The sequence below is a fragment of the Eupeodes corollae genome, chromosome 1, assembly GCF_945859685.1.
Source record: "Eupeodes corollae chromosome 1, idEupCoro1.1, whole genome shotgun sequence".
NCBI classification, from domain to species: domain Eukaryota; kingdom Metazoa; phylum Arthropoda; class Insecta; order Diptera; family Syrphidae; genus Eupeodes; species Eupeodes corollae.
The window spans coordinates 242,716,282-242,738,346 of record NC_079147.1 but is presented as its reverse complement, the minus strand read 5'-3'; the positions used below and the strand labels follow the sequence as shown (position 1 = coordinate 242,738,346).

The 22,065-nt window shown below is 34.8% G+C and overlaps 1 protein-coding gene across 2 annotated transcripts; it reads right to left on the bottom strand.

The window, feature by feature from the left end:
* Positions 1-828: 828 nt before the first annotated feature.
* Positions 829-17,546, bottom strand: LOC129954029 (poly(U)-binding-splicing factor half pint). Of its 2 annotated transcripts, XM_056067657.1 has the most exons (7): positions 17,359-17,546; positions 9,364-9,457; positions 9,016-9,041; positions 3,028-3,260; positions 2,902-2,960; positions 2,155-2,658; positions 829-2,095 (listed from the first exon to the last, which is right to left on the bottom strand). In XM_056067657.1, exons 3-7 carry the CDS (start codon positions 9,026-9,028, stop codon positions 1,204-1,206), a joined length of 1,701 nt encoding a protein of 566 aa, XP_055923632.1. In that variant the 5' UTR covers positions 9,029-9,041; positions 9,364-9,457; positions 17,359-17,546; the 3' UTR covers positions 829-1,203. The 2 variants fall into 2 exon arrangements, with proteins under 2 accessions (XP_055923632.1, XP_055923631.1); XM_056067656.1 differs by lacking the exon at positions 9,016-9,041.
* Between the last annotated feature and the right edge of the window lie 4,519 nt (positions 17,547-22,065).

Sequence of the window (22,065 nt, the reverse complement as noted above, 5' to 3'; positions counted from 1 at the left end):
ATCTCGCTGTTGCATCAAGTCTCTAATGGCACGAGAAAACCATGGATTATTGTTTTGTTTAACAGTTTTTGTTTTTAAAGGGGCATGGGTATTATACACTTCAGAGATATTATGTGTTAAAAATTCAATCTGTTCATGAGGAGATAAGAACTAAAATAGAAGTTTAATTACGGCGTGAAATACATATATTGCTTTCTTTTCTCAATTATCTCTTATTTTTTTTTATTTCGTGCCCTTTGCTCGTAGCTCCAAAAATAATCCTACGCCATTTGTTTCTAATTATTCTTGTTTTCAGTAAGATCAAGAATTCAATCGGAAACTTGTACGGTTTTGATTTTAAAGTTTCCGTGATATGGTTTTTCGGAATTTGTTAGAGCATTGATCTTTATTGGGGAGGAATATATGAAAAGTTGCCAGACCTTCTCCATTTTGGAACTGTTCATAAATGGTGGTGGCTTTAAGGACTTTTGTCTAGTTCCAAATTTTCTTCCAAAAATTCTGCTGTTGGTATAATGCATCATCCGAAGCTTTCCTTTCTCTTTATTTGATGTTTTCTTTCCTTCACGGGTTTGATAACATTTTCTCTTATAGAAAATCCGTTTTTGACGTCTTATTTACTGGAGAACAAATAGAAGGGGGGTTCAAATTTTATCAAATAAAATGTGTGTATTAATTAGCTTGGGCTAACAAAATATGTATTTTATGTGGTAGAAAGGTTGCTCATCTAATATGAGCGCCTGGTGAATAATTTTAGACCCCAATTCCTGAACAGTTGTGCGACGAGAAAAGTAGATATACAGTTACGCTTCAAGAATTTAAATAAACACATTTTTAAATTGGTAATGTTATTTATTGAGCATAATCACGATTTATACAATGTTATGGCGCATAATAAATAAATATGCTAGACATTGAATAATTTCACTTTATTTTATTTTTTGATCTGACAACTACTAAGAACCGTTTAATATATATATTTATCAAATACATATTTTACTTCCAAATTAATATAATTGAGAGTGGACAAGTAGTAGTAGTAGCTTAAAAATAGAATCTGAAAATTTTAAACAGTGATTAGGAGAGATAAGGAAACAATTTTTAGGGTGGACTATCGACGAAGCTACAAAATAAAATAATATATATTTAAAATAATATAAGATACTTTTTTGTGTTTGTTAATAAAATACAAGGGAGTTAGTTAACTTATCCGGAGAGATCTCCATGATCAAACAATGCCTGATCATAGAGTTGTGCAACAACGCGTCGGCCAGCAAAGAAGCGACCATGAAGAACATCACGACCTCGTATCGCTTCACTCGATGCGGAGAATTCGACGAAGATTTTCACAATAATTTCGGCGTCATCGTCATCCTCGTTTTCTGTTTGTTTCTCTTTGTAGATTATAACGCGACTAACGACACCAAATTTAGCACATTCTTCTTGAATTTCCTCTTGGAGACTTTCATCAACATCTTCTGGACCGACCATGTTGCGCAGGATAATAACTCTCGATTCTTGTGGTCGCATTAGGCGCTGCATTACCAACTGTCTGGCGCTCTGACCTTTGATGGACATGTTCTCTTGTTGTTGTAGAGTTTGTGTTTCACCTTCTTCCATAAGTTTCTTTTGAAGTTCTTCTTGTTGCTTTTCATGTGCTTTTTTGATTTGTTCGGAATTATTTACCGCAACTGTTGACTGAATCAAAGCCGCCGCCGGTGTGGCTATGGTAGGTACTGCTGTTGTCACGGTTATAATACCAGGCGGTGCTAGAACAGGAGGTGCAACAGCTGCAGGAGCTTGGAATACAACGGGTGCTGGGAATCCAGTTGTGGCGGGAACTGCAATACCAGGTGGTGGCAAAGCAGCAGCTGTAGGTAGCGGAAGAGATGCGACTTTTGGCACGACTGCTGCCAATGGAGGAATTGCGGAGAGAGTCGGCGTTGTGGACAGACCCAAAACTGCATTACTAGCCACAGCGTCTAGTGCCTGGATTTTCGCTGTTGCAGCAGCGGCAGCTACAGCTGCGGCCGTGGGCATTGTTGAGTTTGTCGATGGCCCCATCAGTGCATTTGGTGGAGTAATTGAACGTCCAACTCTAAAAAAAAACATTTTAACAAAATCTGTTAAATACATATTCAAATTAAACAATCTTACCTCAACAATTGTCCTCCCAAATCGAATAGGTTCATACTAGCAATAGCTTCATCCATTGCCTGTTTGTTAGCATATTCAATGAAGCCGTAGCCCTTGTGCGAGTGCAACGATGTTCCTTGTGCCAGCTTGCAATACAATATCGGACCAAAGGCTTCAAAAACACTCTTAATATCTTCCTCCGATAGATCTGGATGTATGGAAGCCACATAGATGCGGTTGTAACTCTTTGCCTCTTCCTGAATCTCATCGATTACTTGTTGTGCTTGTGGCATGTTGCTAGGACGACCAACTTTTATGTTACGACCTCCCATCAGGGCTCCATTCATTTGTTCCAAAGCCAATTGTGCTCCTTCGGGAATTTCATACTCGACGAAGGCAAATCCTTTGTGCTTTTGTGTTATTGGATCCCATGACATATTTATGGATTTTATAGGACCAAATGGAAGAAAAGCCGCACGAATAGTATCTTCTTTCAATTCAAATGATATGCTTCCTACGTAGACTCTGAAATTGAAAATTGCATATGCTATTAGTTTTGGTTTAAAGAAGTAGTTTTATTTGTTGTGTCTTTAAATCAGATCTTATCAGCTAAAAGCACATAAAACTTCAAGTTTTCTCAAAGTCTCATTAACTCGAGAGCTGATTTTGATATTCCTGAAGTAACATTCACTTAAAATTATTCAAAAATATTCATCATTTTATAAAAGAATTATGTCTTGTTGAAATGTTGGAACATGTTTAACTAACCTGCACATAAGCGCCAACGCTTGTTGTCTTTGGACTTGCGTTCTTTGACTTGCCAATTGCTGTAAGAGAAACAAACAAAACAATGAATATAAAACGAAGCTATGTTAAAAAATCTTCTACACTTACTTGTTGCTGATGTGCTAATGTCTGTTTCATAAGTACCATCTTAATACTCTGCTCCATGGCATATTTTTTCGCCTTGGTAACTGTATCATGTTGTTCGGAGGATAATTTAGGCAGAGCACCACCCAAAAGACCAAGCAATGCCGATCGCGTACCTGGGCCAAATTTAACATCACCAGTTTGCTTTAAATCATAGATAGGTTGAGATATGAAAGGTACTTTCGGTTCCGATTTGCCTAGAATTATTAACTTTTATTTAATAAAAATATTAACCATTTCATCGACAGCTAAACATCATCGTTTTTGTTTTTGCGAAACAACAGAAAAGTTTTCTTTATTTATTTTCCATCTTTTCTTTTTTTTCCTTCGAGTCAAATTACTGTCGAGTTAAATTTAATGTCAAAATCTAGTGTAGGGGAAAGAAAAATAAATTAGTCTAGAAGACAATTTCAAATTTTGGCAGTTTGAAATACAAGCAAAATATCTATCGGGACGTTCTTCTTGATAGCTCAAAAAACTATAACGAATCTACGCATTTTTTGTATTAAATAAGCCTTTATATTTGTGTTTAATAGAAAGTAGGAGTTTTTGAGCGTATCATAATTGTATGTTTTTAAGAAGTCTCATTGACTTAAGCTTCTTTAAAAAAACCAATTGTCAATCATTATTTTTAACTTTCAAACATCACAAGCTTGGCTTTCATATGAGACATCAAATTGCATCCAAAAACTTGCAAATTTGTTTATACTTCGATTATAAATACATCAAAAACACTGCCAACATTTTCTATTGTCTTTTAAAACTAATTGAAGAAATAGTTTTCAAAGCTGTCCTTTTAGTCAAGTTTTTACGTTTTTGTTTTTTTCGTATATTTTGTTTGATTTAAGTTCTGCTTCTAGAGAGTTAAACACAACTAGAACCAAAAACAAAATCGAAATGGAAATGGAAACAGAGAAAAATATTTAAAAAATGTTCTTATAAACTTTCGATGCCTGGAAGAAAGATAAAAAAAGAAAAAAAGAAATATTATTATAAATTTGTAGGTAAATTTGTTTTGGAACATGAAAAACAACCCTAGGTTTTTGTTTTTTTTTGTGTGTATTTAGTTTTATTCTCACAAAGCCTACAATTTGCATTTTAGATAGCGGAATGTTTTTGAGAGCACACAGGAGGAGGAGGATATTTTCTTTTATTTCTTTCACACAACTTTATTTATTTTTGTAAATCCGCCTCTGAAAATAAGAGAGAACAAAAAGAAAGAACCGGAGAATTAACTAAACATAGATTCCTCATTCGTATTTTGTTGTTGTTTATAATAAAAATGTATTAGCAAAAAAGAATTGTATGGATAATACAAATATGTAGATGAGTGATCAAAAGAAAAATATTTAAAAATTATACATGTACTCCATTTACTTACATACAAAATCGATAAATGACAATAATGATAAATGAACAACAAGAAAGTATGTTTATAATATTGTAATTACTGATAAAATGTTACTTAAGTTCCGAACCTAAGGTTGTAGTTTACAGACCTCAAGATATAAGCTTTACGTTGTGTTACAAGGGCTTGACTTTATTTTATCTTTATATATCTTTTACAAAATATTTTTCAAGACAATAAATACATTTTGCACACAAATTTTGGGGACTTTTTTCGCACCCCGCGACAGAAACTTCTAAAACACGACTTTCCACAACATTTATTTTTAATGTTTGAAAACAAGAACATCTTTTTGGATGTCAAATAAGGACTTTACATACGTTGCAGGACCCATGAATTCAATGTTTAGGATCTTACAAAATTCAGTTTATTTCAATTGATTTGGTAGTTTACGTTGTCAAGTATAATTCGACACCTTTTTATTTTATTGCCGCATTTTGCCAAAGACTTTCGACAAGCCAATTCTTGAATTGACCGTTCTACGTTCTTCTTGTACGGTTGCCAAATGTTGGCTTGTGGCAAAGAAAACGATGACCATTTAGGTAAAGTTAGGTTGAATTGGCTGTCCAGGATAGAGTAGGATACACTTAGGGGCATTGAGATACCACATGAAACTTGAGGTCTTCTTCTGATCTCATTGATAACAATTGGAATTCCTTACGAAACGTAAGAAACTAATGATGTTAGCGTGTATGAGGCCATTTAGATCGTTATGGAAGAATTCACCTTAATAGGCCTTACGTTTCTGCGCTATAGTAGGGCAGGTAAATCGGGACGAACCGTATCCTCTTCTTCTTCATCCATACAGCTTTAGCAAAAGTCATTTGATAATACGCCTAGCTGCATGGCGTGCTTACCATTAGACAGAGACGGGTTTTAATTCCAATTATCGAGTCTATATGCAATCTGCTTACAAATATCGAACGCCTTGGGCGCTTTGTGTCTAGTGCTGTTATTTGTCCAACGGTTGGAGCTTTGAAGCGTAACCATTTGCTTGAAAATGCTTCGATCACGAATAACTTTTGTCTGCTTTGGTTCATCTTGAACCACCCATATAGTTGACTATATGGTTAAACTCATTGAAATAAATCAATTATTTACCATCTGTGACATTACTTACGTGACTTTTGAATTTCTTGAATAAATCCAAAAATTTTACCATAAATTCAAAGCTCTGTTGTCTGTACTGTATAAGACTATAAACCAATATGGATCGGTCAAAGGCACCTTAAAATTTGTCTTATATTAGGAAGCGAGATTCCGAAAGAGTTATATGAAATATAACTTGAAAATGATATAACCACTAAGATTAAGCTTAGCAGACTCCGAACCCGCCTGGATAGTCCTTTTGTGGTAAAATGTATGGCAGAAGAAAGGGATATTTATGATTAAAACTGCTGGAAGGATGACTTAGACCAGAACGTCCAGAAAATTTGGGTGCGAAGCTGGATGGTGTCGGCGAAGTATTATGAACAAAACTCTAACCAGATCCCGATTGTGGCAACAATCATTTTTAACTGTTCATGCTCGTCATACTTATGTTTCAGGTGGCCCATATGTCCCGGAATAGCGATCGCGCATTACCAGATTTTGGACATCATCCATTGTATTAGCTCACAATTAATTACTTTGGCACAATTGATTATTTTGGACGACCTATAATAACTTCATAGATCGAAGGGTGTTCAGAATTAATCCGAAAGTATATAGAATTTAGTGGTATGCCTTTATCACTTGCATTGATAATCCACGTTGGAATCGTTAGAAGACGATTTCTTGATTTGATTCTATATTATTAATTTGTAAGCAAGAGAGGTCTTTCCTTTTACCAAATTCGGGAAGAGTAGGCTTCACTGTTCGGTATTTTTAAAGCCGGACGAGAGAACTATAGTTCAGTTTTGTGAATTATCAACATTATGTTTATAAAAAATATAATTTTAGAATATTTTCTAGGCAAGCCATACATAAAGCTCTTGGACAAGACATGAGTAGTGCCCTGGCTTTGAAATTAAAATAATCTTAGGAGATTTTAACGCCAAGCTAGGAAGAGAAGACATCCCTGTCAAACTTATCCGTTTATGCAGAATGACGGTGGAGAATGCACGCTGCTCAATCAAGTTCGGAAAAGATCTCACCGATGCATTTGATGTCGAAAAAGTTTTAGACAAGGCGATGCACTGTCATGCGACTTCTTCAATATCGTTCTGGAAAGAATTGTGCAAAACTAAACCGTCAACACTAGAGGCATCACAATCTTCCAAAGGTTAATACAGCTACTCGGATACGCAAATGATATTGACATAATTGGAAGATCAGTGGAGCGTTTTTGAGTATTGCGACCTAAGCGAAGAAGATGGATTTAGTGGTCAATGAAGGCAAGACCAAAAAAGGACATTGAACAACGGCGTCTTGGACAAAACGTCACAATGGACAGCTATAACTTCGAGGTAGTTAAGGACTTTGTTCACCTAGGCACCGCTATAAACACAGACAACGACACCAGCGCTGAAATCAAACGAAGAATAACTCTTGCAAATCGCTGCTTCTTTGGACTTAGAAGGCAATGTAGAAGTAAAGTCCTTTCTCGAGCATCTAAAATCTACATCTATAAGACACCCATCATCTCGGTTCTTATTTATGACGCTGAGGCCTGGACCCTGTCAAAGAAAGATGAGAACGTGTTAGGATTCTTCGAAAGAAAAATTATTTGGGTGATTTTTGGTCCCGTATGCATAGATGGAGAATGGAGGAGAAGATATAACGACGAACTGTACGAGCTGTACAGCGACTCTGACCTAGTAAGCAGAATTAAAGTCCAACGGGTTAGATGGCTGGGTCATGCAGAGCGAAAGGACATCAACCCTCCAGTAGAGGAAGACCGCTACTCAGGTGGCGCACTCAGGTGGGTGAGGACCTCAACCAACTTGGCGTGCGAAACTGGAGAGAGCTAGCTAGGGACCGAGCTTGCTGCAAACCCATATTGGTTGAGGCCCAGGTCCGCCCCGGACTGTAGCGCCCTAAGTAAGTAAGCAATACATAAAGGTCTAAATAGTCTTTATTCTCAATGATGAGTAAAAACCTAAATTCGACGTTAAAGGACATAAGTGATGCATTTAATTACTTGACAATTTTCTACGAGTTTTAATGTTTGTTTATTTCGTGAAATGTTTCAGACAATGCAGGTTAGTTATATGCTGAAATAATGAATCGGAAGAGATGTAAGCGAGAGATATGAGAAGTCAGTTTGTTGAAAATCGAGTTTATGTGCATAAAATGTATCTTATTTTCCAATTAATTCTTGAAAGATCTTAGCTTCAAGTTCATAACAATGAATTTAATGAATAGGTCAAAAAGTTATCGATGAAGGGCATTAACTTACGCGAGATCTAAATCTTTTTATTAGCAGAAAAACAACAATTACATAATACATTCAAAACGCACAAAGAAAAAATATCAAAAACTCGAAACGTTACAAAAAACAAAATGATCCAAATAAAAAAATACCATACAATTCTTTTTAGCTTAGAAACATTTACATATAAAGTAGTTTTCATTATTTAAAACGTATCGACCTTATTTCTGATGCAACATAAAGTTGTATGAAGCCACAATCTTTCGATTTTGAGGGAACAATGTTTCTAGTTTATTTATTTATTGTTTTGTTTTGTATTTTGGGACAAATACGAGTATGAAATGAAAGTCCTCTGAAACGATAAAGCACAGTGGAAACAACTAAAAACAAAAGTAATCTTTTTTTTTCATTTTGATCATGACATGGAAAATGTATGCAGCATGTGGCAACATTTTCGCATATATGTTAATATTTTTTGTTTAATTAATTTTAAATAAACTAAAATAAATAAATAAATAATAAAAAATTATATATGATAATTAAGAAAAAAAAAAAAGAATTAAACAAAAATGTGTACACAAACAATAATATTCTGTGAAGAAGAGATAAAGCAGCCAGTTTATAGAAGAGCAGAGATGCCACCACACCTTTCGCCCCCAATTATCGTATCGAGATGGTTGTGTGTGCAGGGTGTTGCAGCGCGCGCATTTCATTTAGCAATTTATCCTCAATCGATTAGAAACTTAAAAAACATGTCATACAAAGAAAAAAGAAAGAATTTATATATAAAAAGAAAAGTTCGATTAATCAATGATCATTTTTTGTTTGTTTGTTTGTTGCAAAAAGGGACAATTATTCGTTACTCTAGCAAAATTTTGAATCGATGTTTAAATGTTTGGTTTTTCGGTTTTGGTTTACACACGATCAATCAGCTTGATTTTTGTTTTTTTTTTTAATTTTTTTAGTAAACGTCTTTGATCTTTTTTTTCTGTTTTCATCGAAGCGTTTTAGGGAAATAATTTTTGTTTCGATTCGTTTCCTAAGTTCAGATTTTAAATCGAGTCTGTTTTGATTATTTTTTGCTATTGTATTCTTTTCATTTGGCTTTGTCGATATTTTTTTTTATTCTTGCACAACAGCGCTGACTAAATTTCGCAAGGAGCGCAAGTAGGTAGATTAGGTAGTGTCTCACCTGACATCAGCATGAGTCTGCAATAACTTAAGAGCAGAACAAAAAAAGAAAAAAAAAAAAAGACCGACGAATTAGTTAGATAAAGTTGAAGACATGTATAGAGCTTGTTTTTTTTTTAGATCTTTTGTAAATTTTGTATACGTATGCTTACTTAATCAATTGACTACAATTTTATTTTTAAATACATAAAATAATAACTTATCTTATAGTTTAAGTTTAGTTAGATATGTTTTTTGCTAAATTTAGGAATTAATTTATTTTAAAAAATTGATATTTTACTAGAAGTGTAGTTTTACTAGTTATCAATGTGCAAGTGAAGTTGAATTTTTATGATTATCTGTTACATACCTGAATCCGAACGAGATTTCTTCGTCGGCGAAGCACCATCATGAACGGCTTCGTCAGAACGGGGTGAAGATCGCGATTCTCTTTCGTGGGAACCCTGCAAATAAAATGCAATTAATATCAATGATCAAAATGAAACCCAACCGTTTATTTTTTAATGTTAACTGTTAATAGGTGATTTTATATAGATAATATTTTTTTCAAGAACCAGGATTATTTTAAATATCGTAATTGCCTTACAACAGTAAGATTTAAAATCTTATAAAGTAGCTGTAAGCTTATTTTACAAAAAGGCAGAGATAATAATTAAAAAAATTACTTTAATTATAAAAACTATCAAAAGATACAAAAAAATCAATGAATTATAAAAATGTTTATATTGAAAAGTGAGATCTAAGCACTCTTATGCTTGTGGCGTTCAGATTTTGGTTTATACTACGAGGTAAAGTGTTCCAAAGCTTAACCGAATTTACAAAAAAATTGACGTTCCGATGTTAAATATGAGTAAGGAGAGGCAATTAGCTGTTAAAACAATATTGGTGTGCGATAAGTATGTCGGAAAGCAAATACGAAGTACTATATATTTTTCGAAAGGCATGTCTAGCAGTGGCGAGGCGTGACTTATTTATAAAGTTAAGTCGGAGAAAAATGAGGGACTAGAAAAAATATCAGAAATGTACTTGCTGAAAAAGATCTCCCAACTGAAGTAACACTATTCGGAAGTGTTAAAAACAATCTACTCAAATTAAAAAAATGAGGAAATGTGTCGCGTAACATGTCTAACATGGGTGCTTAATCTTCAAGGTGACGAAGGGATGGAGTTGTATGCAAAAACTTTAAGTTCATTTTTTAAAGCCCTAAAATCGAATATTCCATGAAAAATATTTATTAAAGAAGATATTTTTTTATACGGCATTGTTGCTACAAAAGAATCCTATTTCGATTTATTAAGAATGTTAATCTAAGAATACTAAATTAGTAAAAGATTTATATCTTGCATTAAGTTGACCTATAATATTATCTTTAATTTGTGTACAAAAAAGCGTTTATAGCGCGTTTTTGAATCCGTTTCAAGCAATATCTTTTTCAATGGCGGTTCTCCGCAACCGTTAGCGTTTAGACTTTCGAAAATTGATTCAAATGTCTCTATGAAATCAGAGCCAAGCCAAGACTCAAAACATTCTATTTCTCTCTTTGCGATTTCAACATCCGTTTGTTTATTTGGAATCAAATTGAAAAGAACACCAGAAATATTTGCTTTCTAATTTAATGGATAAGCTCAAAGGAGGGGTAGAGTGTCCTATTTCTACCACTTTTTTTTTTCTTTAAGAAATTAAGTTTCTCAAAGTCATAATTTTCATCTGACAGAAAATCTTTTAAACAGCAATCTATTCCTATAAGAGCCGTTGTGACTTTTAAGTTACTAAAATTTAAACAAAATGCAACCACATTTCACAAATCACTTCCAATTCAAATTTGGTTCACACTTTTATTTACACACCTTGCACTGCAATCTGCCTCATTAATGTTTGCTACTTGTGCCACTTAATTAAAATAACAGTAACTTTCTGCCAAAAATAATTCCACTACGCAATTTTGCTTAAGTGGCAACCCCTGCTTCTTAAACTTCATCCGCCGAGAATGAAGGAAAATATCAAATAAGTCCATAGAAGACGGGTTACGTTTGGCTTTTTTTCTATACAGAATGGATGAATTTTTGTTTGCTCTATGAATAACAAGTGTAGTGCAGTGCGTCAACGTTCTGCTTTGCTTAGTCTCAACGTTTGTTTTTGCACAAGCAAGTGAATTTTCAGATACAAAGAAATTCATCGAAAGAAAGGCGGTGAACATCGGGTTATTTCTATGCTTAAGAAAGCGTTGGTTGAATAAAGAAGCACGCGCCTAGCGAGAAGTAAAAGAGGAAACGGGAGAGAAAACAAATTTTGCTCTATTCAGCGATAAATTAATAACCCGGCATACCTTGAAAGAAGCAAATACATGTTGATTAAATTATTGTAAAGTTATGTCGATGTCACAAGGGTTGCTGTGCTGTTGTATGATTTGTTTATATACATGTTGCATGAAGTTTTTCTTGTTGATATTGAGATTTACAAAAGGTAAGTCGATAGGAATCGACTTGTATGGTGCCTTCGCCACTGATGTCTAGTAAGCTTGAGGCAAAATCAGATATCCTATCATATCTACGTAATCCAAAAACATAACGAACGATTGAGTTGAAAGCTACATTAATTTTTCGCCTGCTCGTGAAACTGCAGTTACAATAGATTTTACAACCATAAACCAGGAACCAGGGAATTAACAAGGTTTTAGCGAGAAGCACACGCGTTTTTATTGGAGTGAAAGATTGAGATTGTGTAACCCATAACGTACGAAGTACTCCGTAAAATTTGCCAACGAGTCCATTTATATGATCATCCCAAGCCAAAAGGCGATTAAAAGTCACATCAAGATTCTTTGCTGTAACCACATATTCGATTGGAGCATTGCTCAGAACAATCGATGGAAAATAACAGAAGTCAAGGGAGTTTCTATTAATTACAAGACATTTAGATTTTTAGGGTTCAACATAAGTCCGTTTGGCAAAGACCAATTTACCACTCTCTTCAGTTCTTAATTGACACAGAAAGCTTCATATTTGATAAGGCCGAGTGGACAGCTGAAGTAAAGCTGAACGTCATCAGCATACAAGTGAGAGCTGCAATTAACTAATGAAGATGAAAGTTCATTTACATAAGCAGAAAACAAGAGAGGACCCAGTATGGAACCTTGTGGTACACCATTCGAATTCGATTTGATAGGGTGCCACCAACTTGCACTGATTGCTTCCTATCAGTTAGATGAGAACAAATTAATTTAGTTGCACTAGATGAAAAATTAAAATTTTGCGTGAGCTTTTTACATAGATTGACATGATTAACGGAATCGAATACCTTCGAAAATCCAACAAAAACTAGAAACGTAACCTCGTCTTTATCTAATGCTTTTCTAATGTCATCAGTAACGTTTAATAGTGCAGTAACACAGCTGTGTTTCTTCCGAAAACCAGATTAATAAGGGCTAAGCAGTGAGTTTTGTAGATAGAAAGACGTCAATTTGCTATTGAAGGATCCTTTCAAGAACTTTCGACAAAAATTGCAATACCGAAATGGGTCTAAATTCATTTTTTTAGCGTGACATTATTCTTGTCACTCACAAACATAAGCTCCAATAACGAGGAATCCCTTCCAAAAAAATGTGTTGGGTAACTGGTGTTTGACCCGACCATAAATAAAATATTAATGGTATGATCAAAATTAATCTCGATAGCAATTTTTGGTCAGATTTATAGGGATACATTACCGTGCAAACAAAATTGGACAAAGAAAGAATATGTGATGGTCAAGAGTGTTAACCATGGAGAAAATTAATTGAAACGAATATGTTTTAATTTGTTTTATGCTGAAATTAAAGCTTAAAAACCTGGCATAGAATAAATCAAGGGCAACAACAAGATAGCAAATATTTGGTCGCATTACCAATTTATTTGCTCTATCTCTTCTAAGCCATTTTCTTTTGGGAATGAGCAGTTTTTAGTAATAACATAGACTTCAAGTTTGGAAGATTATTGTTCAAAGTTTTAAAATACTTTTTTCTTATTCAGTGTAAGGTGTATTGAAAAAATTAATGACAGATGTGGAACCTTTATATGTTCGCAAAGCAAATTCTATCCGACAAAAATTTCCCATCGTTTTTGCTCAAATCGTCGTATTATTTAGGTCATCTACTTAACTGTATAATTAATGTGTGGTAAAAGAAAACTTTAGTTACTCCAAAAAGAATGGGTTAAGATTGGGCTAGCAGAAGATACAGGTGGAAATTTAAATCTCAGTGAACAGAAAATGGATGAAAATTTAAGAAATGTGTTCACAGAACAGGCATCCAGCTCACTTCATCAGATGATCTATAGCAGGCTGAATTATAATCTTAAAGAAAGAAACTACTTCCAGGACATAAATACTGTAGAGCAAATCTCCAACATGCTTCGGCTAAGAGATGAACTGCTTAACATAAATTACGTTCCACATTACGAAGATCTTCCACTGCTATGTGATATTTGCAACATGGCTGAACGAGAGGATATTTTTAATTTTGTCGGAAGGTGTCCAGTCCTGAGAGAAACTAGAACAAATGTACTTGGTAGAGACTTTTTATCAGAAAACGAAACTTTAGCTCTCTTAAATGAAGTAGATGTGTCTAAAATGCTTATATTGAAAAACAGCACTTATTTATAGAAGCAGAATTAGAGATGAAAATTTTTAGTTAACACAACTGCAACTTAATTATGAAAGCAAAAAGTGCAATCGGAACTTCCTGGCATTGTTTCTCAATCAGGAACATAGCACATAGTAACAAATTTCATGTGTTTTAAGCAGTGTCTAGGCTTCGCGCAGCACAGGTTTGGGGGCACAAACAGTACGAAATTGTGGAAATAAAAGAATGTTTTATCTACCCTACAACACACCAAATAACCTGGTTTTGCTGGAAACTGGACTATCGTCGTTTTTTATTCAAACCAAGTAAATATAGACTACATCATTAAAGTTCTGCAAATGCACAATGGAAGTTTATGTAAAAGCAGCACTCTATGCAATCAATCAAAGAAGTAGTTGGTACGCAAAATGGCACGAGCTGGCTTTGTGGTATGAAATGTCACTGGATCTGGATTTCGATAAAATTTATGATTGCGCATGGTTAAACTGTATAAATTAATTGCAAGAGTTGATGAAAAACTCCGTAGTCGGAGTATAGAAGAAGCTTCAAATTCAACTCATAGAATAATTACAAACATCATAACCTTGGTCCAAATAACTATTTTAGAGATGAGAACAGTGTGGAGGTTATTTCTATAATACTGAGACTTCGAGGGGAGCTTCTGCATCTCAACTATATACCGCATACCGAGGATCGAACCGGGCAATGCAGTTTATGTAACCGAAGGGAAAGAGATGATGTTTTTCACTTCTTAGGAAAATGCCCTGTGCTAGTAGAAAGTAGGAGAGCCTTTCTTGGATCTAAGAGGAAATGATAAGATTCTTTAATGAGATGACGGCAAAGTGGCTTAAACTTACCGGAACAGAATAACCTGCGAAAGCTTCTGAGAACACATCGAAGTTTACATTTATCTTGATTTTAAATTATACATATACAGTGACGGACAAAACAATAAGACCAGTAGGGATGCTTAAGAATGAGCTCTCTCTCTTTAAGATGAAAACGGTTATACTTTTTTTCGTGTAAATCATAAAAATAATAAAGAATACACAGCTTATTTATGTGAAAAATTAAACAAACCTAAAAAACATTCATTGGAGGTGGACGAAACAATAACCTGGTGTTATTGTTTTTTCCACCTCTTCTTTTTTAATGTATGTTGAAATTACTGTTATTTGATTAAAATATTTTATAGAACAGCATTCTTGGAATAAAATTCTTTTAATTATAAAGTGAATTCACAAGAAGAAAAACAAATGGGTCGCGGAGTACATTGCACTCAAACCATAAGGGAAATTATCCTAAAACTGGTGCAAGATGGAAAGTCGCAGCGGGAAGTGGCCAAAATAATTGGGAGATCCAAGACATTTGTTTATAATACACTACAGCCCCAAAAAACCAACGCAAAAACAGGCAGACCACGGAAAACATCCCAAAAACTTTATGCTCAAATTAAACGTTTATGTAAGAATGACCCGTTTAAGTCTTCTGGGGATATTAAATAGGAGCTAGACTTGCCTATCTGTGAAAGAACAGTTAGAAGACGGCTTGAGGAGAAGTATCTCTTTGGAAGAAGTCCTAGGGAAGTAACACTTCATACCAGAAGACACCGACAGAATAAAATAAAATTCGCCAAAGACCATTTAAATTGGGTAGGCCCATATAATGGACAAAAATGGCGAAACATTCTATGGTCCGACCAAATAAAGGTGAATTTAGTTGCATCTGACTGTAAGAGATGGGTACGACGTCCAAAAAATGCTGCACATCAACAACAATATACTACGAAAACGGTAAAGCACGGAGGAAACATCTTGATGTGGGGATGTTTTTCGTGGTACGGGGTAGGTCCAATTTATGGTAGCGAAAAAAAATGGACCAGCATTTATATACAAAAATATTGGAGGAGCTTATGCTGTCGTATGCCGAATATGAAATGCCGTTGAGGTGGTGCATGCAAGACAACGATCTAAAGCATAAATCTGGAAAAGCTAAAAGCTGGATGGAACAGAAAATGATCGATGAAGTGGCATGGCCTTCTCAATCTCCAGATTTGAACCCTTTAAAAAACTTATGGGTCATTGTTAAAAAAACACTCAATGAAAAAAAATAAGGAAGATTTGTGGAAAAAATCTCAAAAAGCTTGGTATGCAATACCACAAAGTACCAGCAGAAAACTTGTGGAGTCAATGTTAAAATATTGGATGAAGTTGCAGGAGTTATAAGAGAGTGTTTGTGAATAGACACAGTCATGGATTCGAAACAGAACACTTCATATAAAGTATAGTTTCCGAACTAACTTGTGTTATCCGGTGAGGGCTCACATAAATTGCAATTAAAACTAGACGTGCCAGTAATACTTATGTAAAATTTGGATGCCTCTTGATTATGTACGGTACAAGACTTTGGGTCCATAACTTAGGCGAAATATTATTAGTGCTAATATCTTAAACGGCGTTGGAGAGCATGACAATGTAATTATTCCTAGAATCACAATAATTTCAAGAGATTTAACATTCTAGTTCAACAACCTACAACTTATAAGGCGCAAGGTGGTAGTGAATCTACAAAAGCCATGCTTTATCACTTTAACAATAGATAGCGTTATTTTTGGTTCTTCTTCATTTCTTTCGATTGTGGAAAGCTTACCAACTAACTCATGTGTACTTGTCTCTGGATTGTCTCTGTCCTAGGTTTAAAATATATTAAGTCTATGAATTTCCTATTCGCCACCCTTATATTCAAACGTTTACACCTTCCCCTCTTCCTAAATAACCTGATGTACGAAAATAAATATGAATGCCACTAAGCATATACATAGCCAATATAGTTGGTTGAGCTAGATCAAGAGATTTTTAAGACTGTCTGATTTTTATTATTTCAGATCTTCAATTTACAATGTAAGTACACCTATCAGTTAAAATATTAAAATAAAATACACGGAGAGTAATATAATAATTATTTGAAAGAGATTTTAATTATAAACATTCATGTGAAGTAAGAAAAGTTAATTTATTTCACTAATCATAATCAGCAGAACAATGTTATTTTTTCGATTTGGTTAATTTGCGTCACCTTATGTGAAATTAACACTAAAACACTAAGTAGGTGCGCCAACCGATGCGAAGAAAAACAACTTTCAGCTTAGTAGAAATGTAAGTTAATGAACTTTTGTACGTTTAGAATCGAATCGATCACACAGCAAAGATTTTGGTTTATATGGATATAACAATAATTGTGTAGGCCTTGAATAAAAACACCTATAAAAACTGGAGGTTTATGTTTCTTTTTTGTTCAATTCAACTTTTATAAATAAACTCTATGTAAATAATTTAACACATGAGCTCTAAGTTTCTGTGTGGAGGCCACATGAATAAATACAATTTTTGTTTTATCTTTTTCCGATCGAATACACTTTTAATCGATATCTACCAAAGAAAGGAGAATATAAGCCCCAAGGTCATGTGGCTATCCAAGCAACACCCGTCCCAAAGCCTAAAACTTTTCTTTCTTTTTCACAATTCAGGCACTTGGCAAATAAATTCACATTTTCTAACATTCACTTTATTAATTTGTTTTGTATGAATAAACTTTTAAACCGGTTAGATGCTTTGAATTGAGTACGAAAGAAAATTTTCATATTAATTACATTTCTTCGGCCATGATGGATAAAATTGAAATTTTTGTGGGAAAAATTGAAGGGATATTAAAATCGATATAACTTACCATATTTTGATTATTTTTTATTAAATTATAAGCTCTGTGCTTTGTATATGTGTTTGATTGTTGTTTTATTAATGAATTTTAAGGAAGTTTGTTAATTTTAATGCGTTTTTCCAGCAAATAATTGCAAATAACAGCGTGTGGAAAATTCTGATTCAGTAGCTCTTCTTAAATCGCGTCAAATAAAAAAGTAATCAGCAAATCAGCAAACTTTCTTTCAGCTAGATGTCAGTTTGTTGCCGCTTCGAAGTATTGGCAGCCATTTTGTGTACAGTACTAACAAAATATTTATGGGGAGTGATTTAAGGTGAATTTACACTAACGCTGGAGTAAGGTGTGGTGCGCAGTATGAAACTTTGAGTTGCTCTCAAGTTGCGCGCAACTATTTGTAGGTGTATGACAGTCATTTCCACGAAAGTGGTTATGTTGCTTTGTTTCTAACTAAATGATTTGTACTGAAATATGTTTATCTTATGTTCCTTAACTTATACAATCTCTTTGATAACAAGTTTAAAGAAAAGAGAGAAAGTATTTGCTTGAACATCCTATAAAATTCTACTAGTCTTGTCAAATAATGAAGGTAAATTGAAAAAAAAACGAAGCTGAGTGTAATAAAATGATTCCATCTATAACATGGAGGTTGGTGTCTTGAAATTAAAAAGGTAATAGTTTTGGAGTTCTATTACATTTTAAGAGTTTATCATATTTTTCTTTTTTTCCTTTATCAAAATAAAATTATTGAACAAAAATAATTAAAATGAACCCGTTATCATTAGTTAAACCATTTAACTAATGATTCAAAATTAAGGGATTTAGGAATTTTGTAATTCAATTTTAATTTCATTTCAGGCTTGCCAACACTTCACTGGAAAAATGTAGTAAATCGAAATCCTATGAATATTTTGATGTTATATTTATAAATGTCGGTTACAGATGGTTTGTAGGTGTGTCAATAGTTCTCAAAAAAGAACGGGAATTGTAAGTAAAACACAGAACACAGCAAATAAGATGAGTTAAGATAAGAAAATAATTAAAATGGCGGAAGAATCCGATGGTTCTGACAAAAAAGGACATTTTTTGATAAATAAATAGTTTAGTATTTTAATTTTTAACGAAAAAGGGACTAATTTCAGCTTCAAAATGAAAACAATCTATTAGAATGTTCTTAATTTCAAAAGATTGTTTTATTGATATTATTCTTAAATTTTAAATGCTCAAATTACAAAACGAAAACTTAGCGTTTTATAAATAATCAGCCCAAATTTTGTTCTGGAAGTGTTCAGCATGCTCTGAAGAAGTCAATATCAATATAATAAAGAGGATATTCTGGCTTTATAATTTAAATATAATTTCTGGAATATGACTGCTAAGGCACGCGCGGACGTCATCTAATTTCGAGGTCAAATTTTCGATGATTTTATAAAATATTTTAGTCGGTGTGTCGTGTGCCAAGCGGCAGCCCTTACTTTTATGGGCCCGACAATTTAAAACAATTCATGCTTTCGCAATTGGGCCACTGTTTTCATGTTATCTCCCCATCTATCAAACACAAGCTTGCCGATCTGTGCCCCTGATTATTATTGGCGTACGTTATTGTTAATATTTTTTTAGTAGTATCCATGGCATGATGGTTAGTGCGTTGGACTGTCAAATAGATCCAGAAGAAGCCATCTTTGACTATGACTTTTACATAATTGAAGATCCGAAGGAAAAAGTGGAGGCAGTGGGAGCTGCTTTCCAGCAAATGTACAAGGTGAATGTTAGCATTCGCCCAACCACGACCTCGAAAACAGAGCCCTACTTAATCACTTTTAAATTCGAAATGATATGACACAATGGCGATCTGAGAACCGCGGTTTCATGCGGTTCAATGACGATTCCTTGGCAAATGCCATAATCGCCGAGCAGACGGGAGAAAGTCCCTTGTTAGTGACGAAGGTTGAGCTTTAGCTCATCTTCAATTCAATAAAAAATAAAAAGTCAGCAGCTGTCGATGGTATATCCAACGTTTACCGATGGAAGCAATTGACATTTACACCACACTCTTCAACAATGCACTGAATAATGCATACTATCCATTGCATTGGAAGACCGCTGTGGTTCATCCTCTCCCGAAAAAAGGGATGGACAACTCCAACCCGTCAAATCTTCGGTCGATAAGTCTTCTTCCGAGCATCAGCAAAGTTGTCGAAAAGATCATTAAAAGCGCTCTGGCTAAGTGTACTGCGGACAACAAAATAATTCCGAATAAACAATTCGGGTTCAAGGCGGGTCATGACACAATTCATGCTACGTCTAAACTCGTTTCCGATATCCAATGGAATAAATCAAACCAACAATGCACAGGTGCTGTTCTCGTTGATTTGGAAAAGGCATTTGACACCGTATGGTTAGAGGGTCTTTACCTAAAACTGAGCAGGCTTGGCATAAGCAAGCCATTGTTGTACATACTTTATGATATGCTTAACGGTAGAAAGTTTGTTGTCAAAAGTGGCAATGTAACTTCTACCACAACATTCTCAATTTAAAATGGTCTTCAACAGGGAGCGGTGAATTCGCCGATTCTCTTCAGCATTTACACCAGCGATCTGATAGGTAGTCTTACAAAGGCAATTGCGTACGCCGACGATCTAATTGCGTACAGAACGGCCCGAAAGCTTGAGGTTATAAGAATTCTCTTGCAGCGTGATTTCGACAAGATTCAGCGATATTGCGACGACTGGATACTGAAAATAAATGTCCAGAAGTCGGAGATAATTCTGTTTCGGACTTCGTTGGCTGGGGCCACGAGAGATACGTGTAAGAATTGGCGCAAGATGGTCATCGTTGATCTTCATGGGCAGCCATTAGCGAGCAAAAGTGTAGTGAAGTGCCTCGGTATCTGGTTAGATCAGTATTTATATTTCGACAGACATATAATTGCTGCTCTGACCAGGGCCAGGGGAGCCTTCGCTCTGACGAAACGGCTGTTTTTTAGCAGTCGGCTTGATCCCATAGTGAAGGTAATTTGCTACATGGCCCTCATACGGCCAATGATCGTTTATGGTTGTCCTGTGTGGTTCAACGTTGCCCCTTCCTAGATGGAGAACTTTCGGGTGTTCGAGCGGCAGTGTTTACGACGCTGTACCGGCTTATATCGAACAGCCGAGTCTTCTTATGTGCATTACTTTTCCAACGAGGTCCTATACAATGGGGCTCGAATCAACAGAATTGACAATTTCGTGATAAAACTCGTTCGAGGTCACATTGCAAGAGCTATGTCTTCGACCAACAATTTAATTTTCGGGCGTTCTATCCGAACGACGAGTATTTTGAAAGTGCACGCTTGGGCGGCTTCAATCCACCAGAGGCATTCCTCTTTTTAGACAAATGCGGTCTGATACAGGATAGATTGGCAGTTCCGTTAATTTACCACGTCAGACGAAGAACCGTGGATAGGCGACTACTGTACAAGCAGAGCTCCTTCGGTTCAGTAGGGCTGTGTCCGAGCAGGACCGAACTGATAGGGTGAAGCAGGAGAACCAGTTTTGGTGGCTTCAATCGGCACTTGATAGTGGGTAGTCAGGATGGGGTTTAAGCCTTGGCCGGCTTACATACTTGTTTTATAGTTTTAGGGTTTAGTTTTAAGTAGAATAGGCATGGTGGCACAAAAAAAATACAAAAAAAAAAAAAAAAAAAAAAAATAAAAAAAAAAACAAAAAAAAATTAAAAAAAAGAAAAAAAAAACATGGAATATAAAAAAAGAACCTTAGATTTGCTGCTGTGGTTGTTTTAGTTTTAAGTAGTTTATAGGTAGAATAGGTAGTTTAAGTTAGTTTTAAGTTTTATATTAGGGACCTTATTTAAGTAGTTTTTAAGCAAAAATAAAAAGGATATTTATATTAGTTTTTTTTTTTTATTTTCTAATTAATACAATAATAAATAAAATTGAATTGAAGTTAAAATAAATCTTAGGGCCGAAAGGCATTAGTAGTTAGTGTTATAGTTTAACTTAGAGTGTCCGTATGGGACCATTAAGTTAGTTGTAAGTTATGGATAATTAGGCTAGTTTTATGAATTTTTGTCTAGCTTTAAGATAGGTTAAGAATGAATTAATAAAAATGAATTAAAAAAAAAAAGTGCGATGGCCTGTCATGCGAGTGGTCTTGGGTTCGATCCCTGCCTATGCCACCTAAAGTTTTTTTCACGGGTACTGCCTCTTGCGAGGAATTGACAAATTCTCCAAGAGTAAGTCATGAAAAGTGCTTTCTCAAATTAGTCGTTCGGATTCGGCTTAAAACTGTAGGTCCCTTCCATCCCTGATAACAATACTCGCACACAGGAATGGTTGAGAGTTGTCCGTCACTTGGCCCTAGTTCTCAAACGGACTGTTGCGCCACCCAATTAAATTTAATTTAATCCCTGAAATTTCCCATTTTAAGTTTGGTGAAGCTGAACAAATTTAAAGGCCTGATAATATTTAAAAAGCTTTTAAATAAAAGTGCGTTTAGTGTTTGTTTATGAAATCGGACATTGGCGTTTTATATATGTATAATCAAACTTTGTTCTGGGCGTGTTCAGCATGCTCTGAAGTCAATATTTGACTTCTTTTAAGGGCATATAATTATGAAATAAAATAAAATTAAGAGTATTTTTGAAATTGCCATCGCATTTGAAAAGTAATCTTCTGGAATATGACTGCTATGGCAGGCGCGGGCGTCATCTAATTTG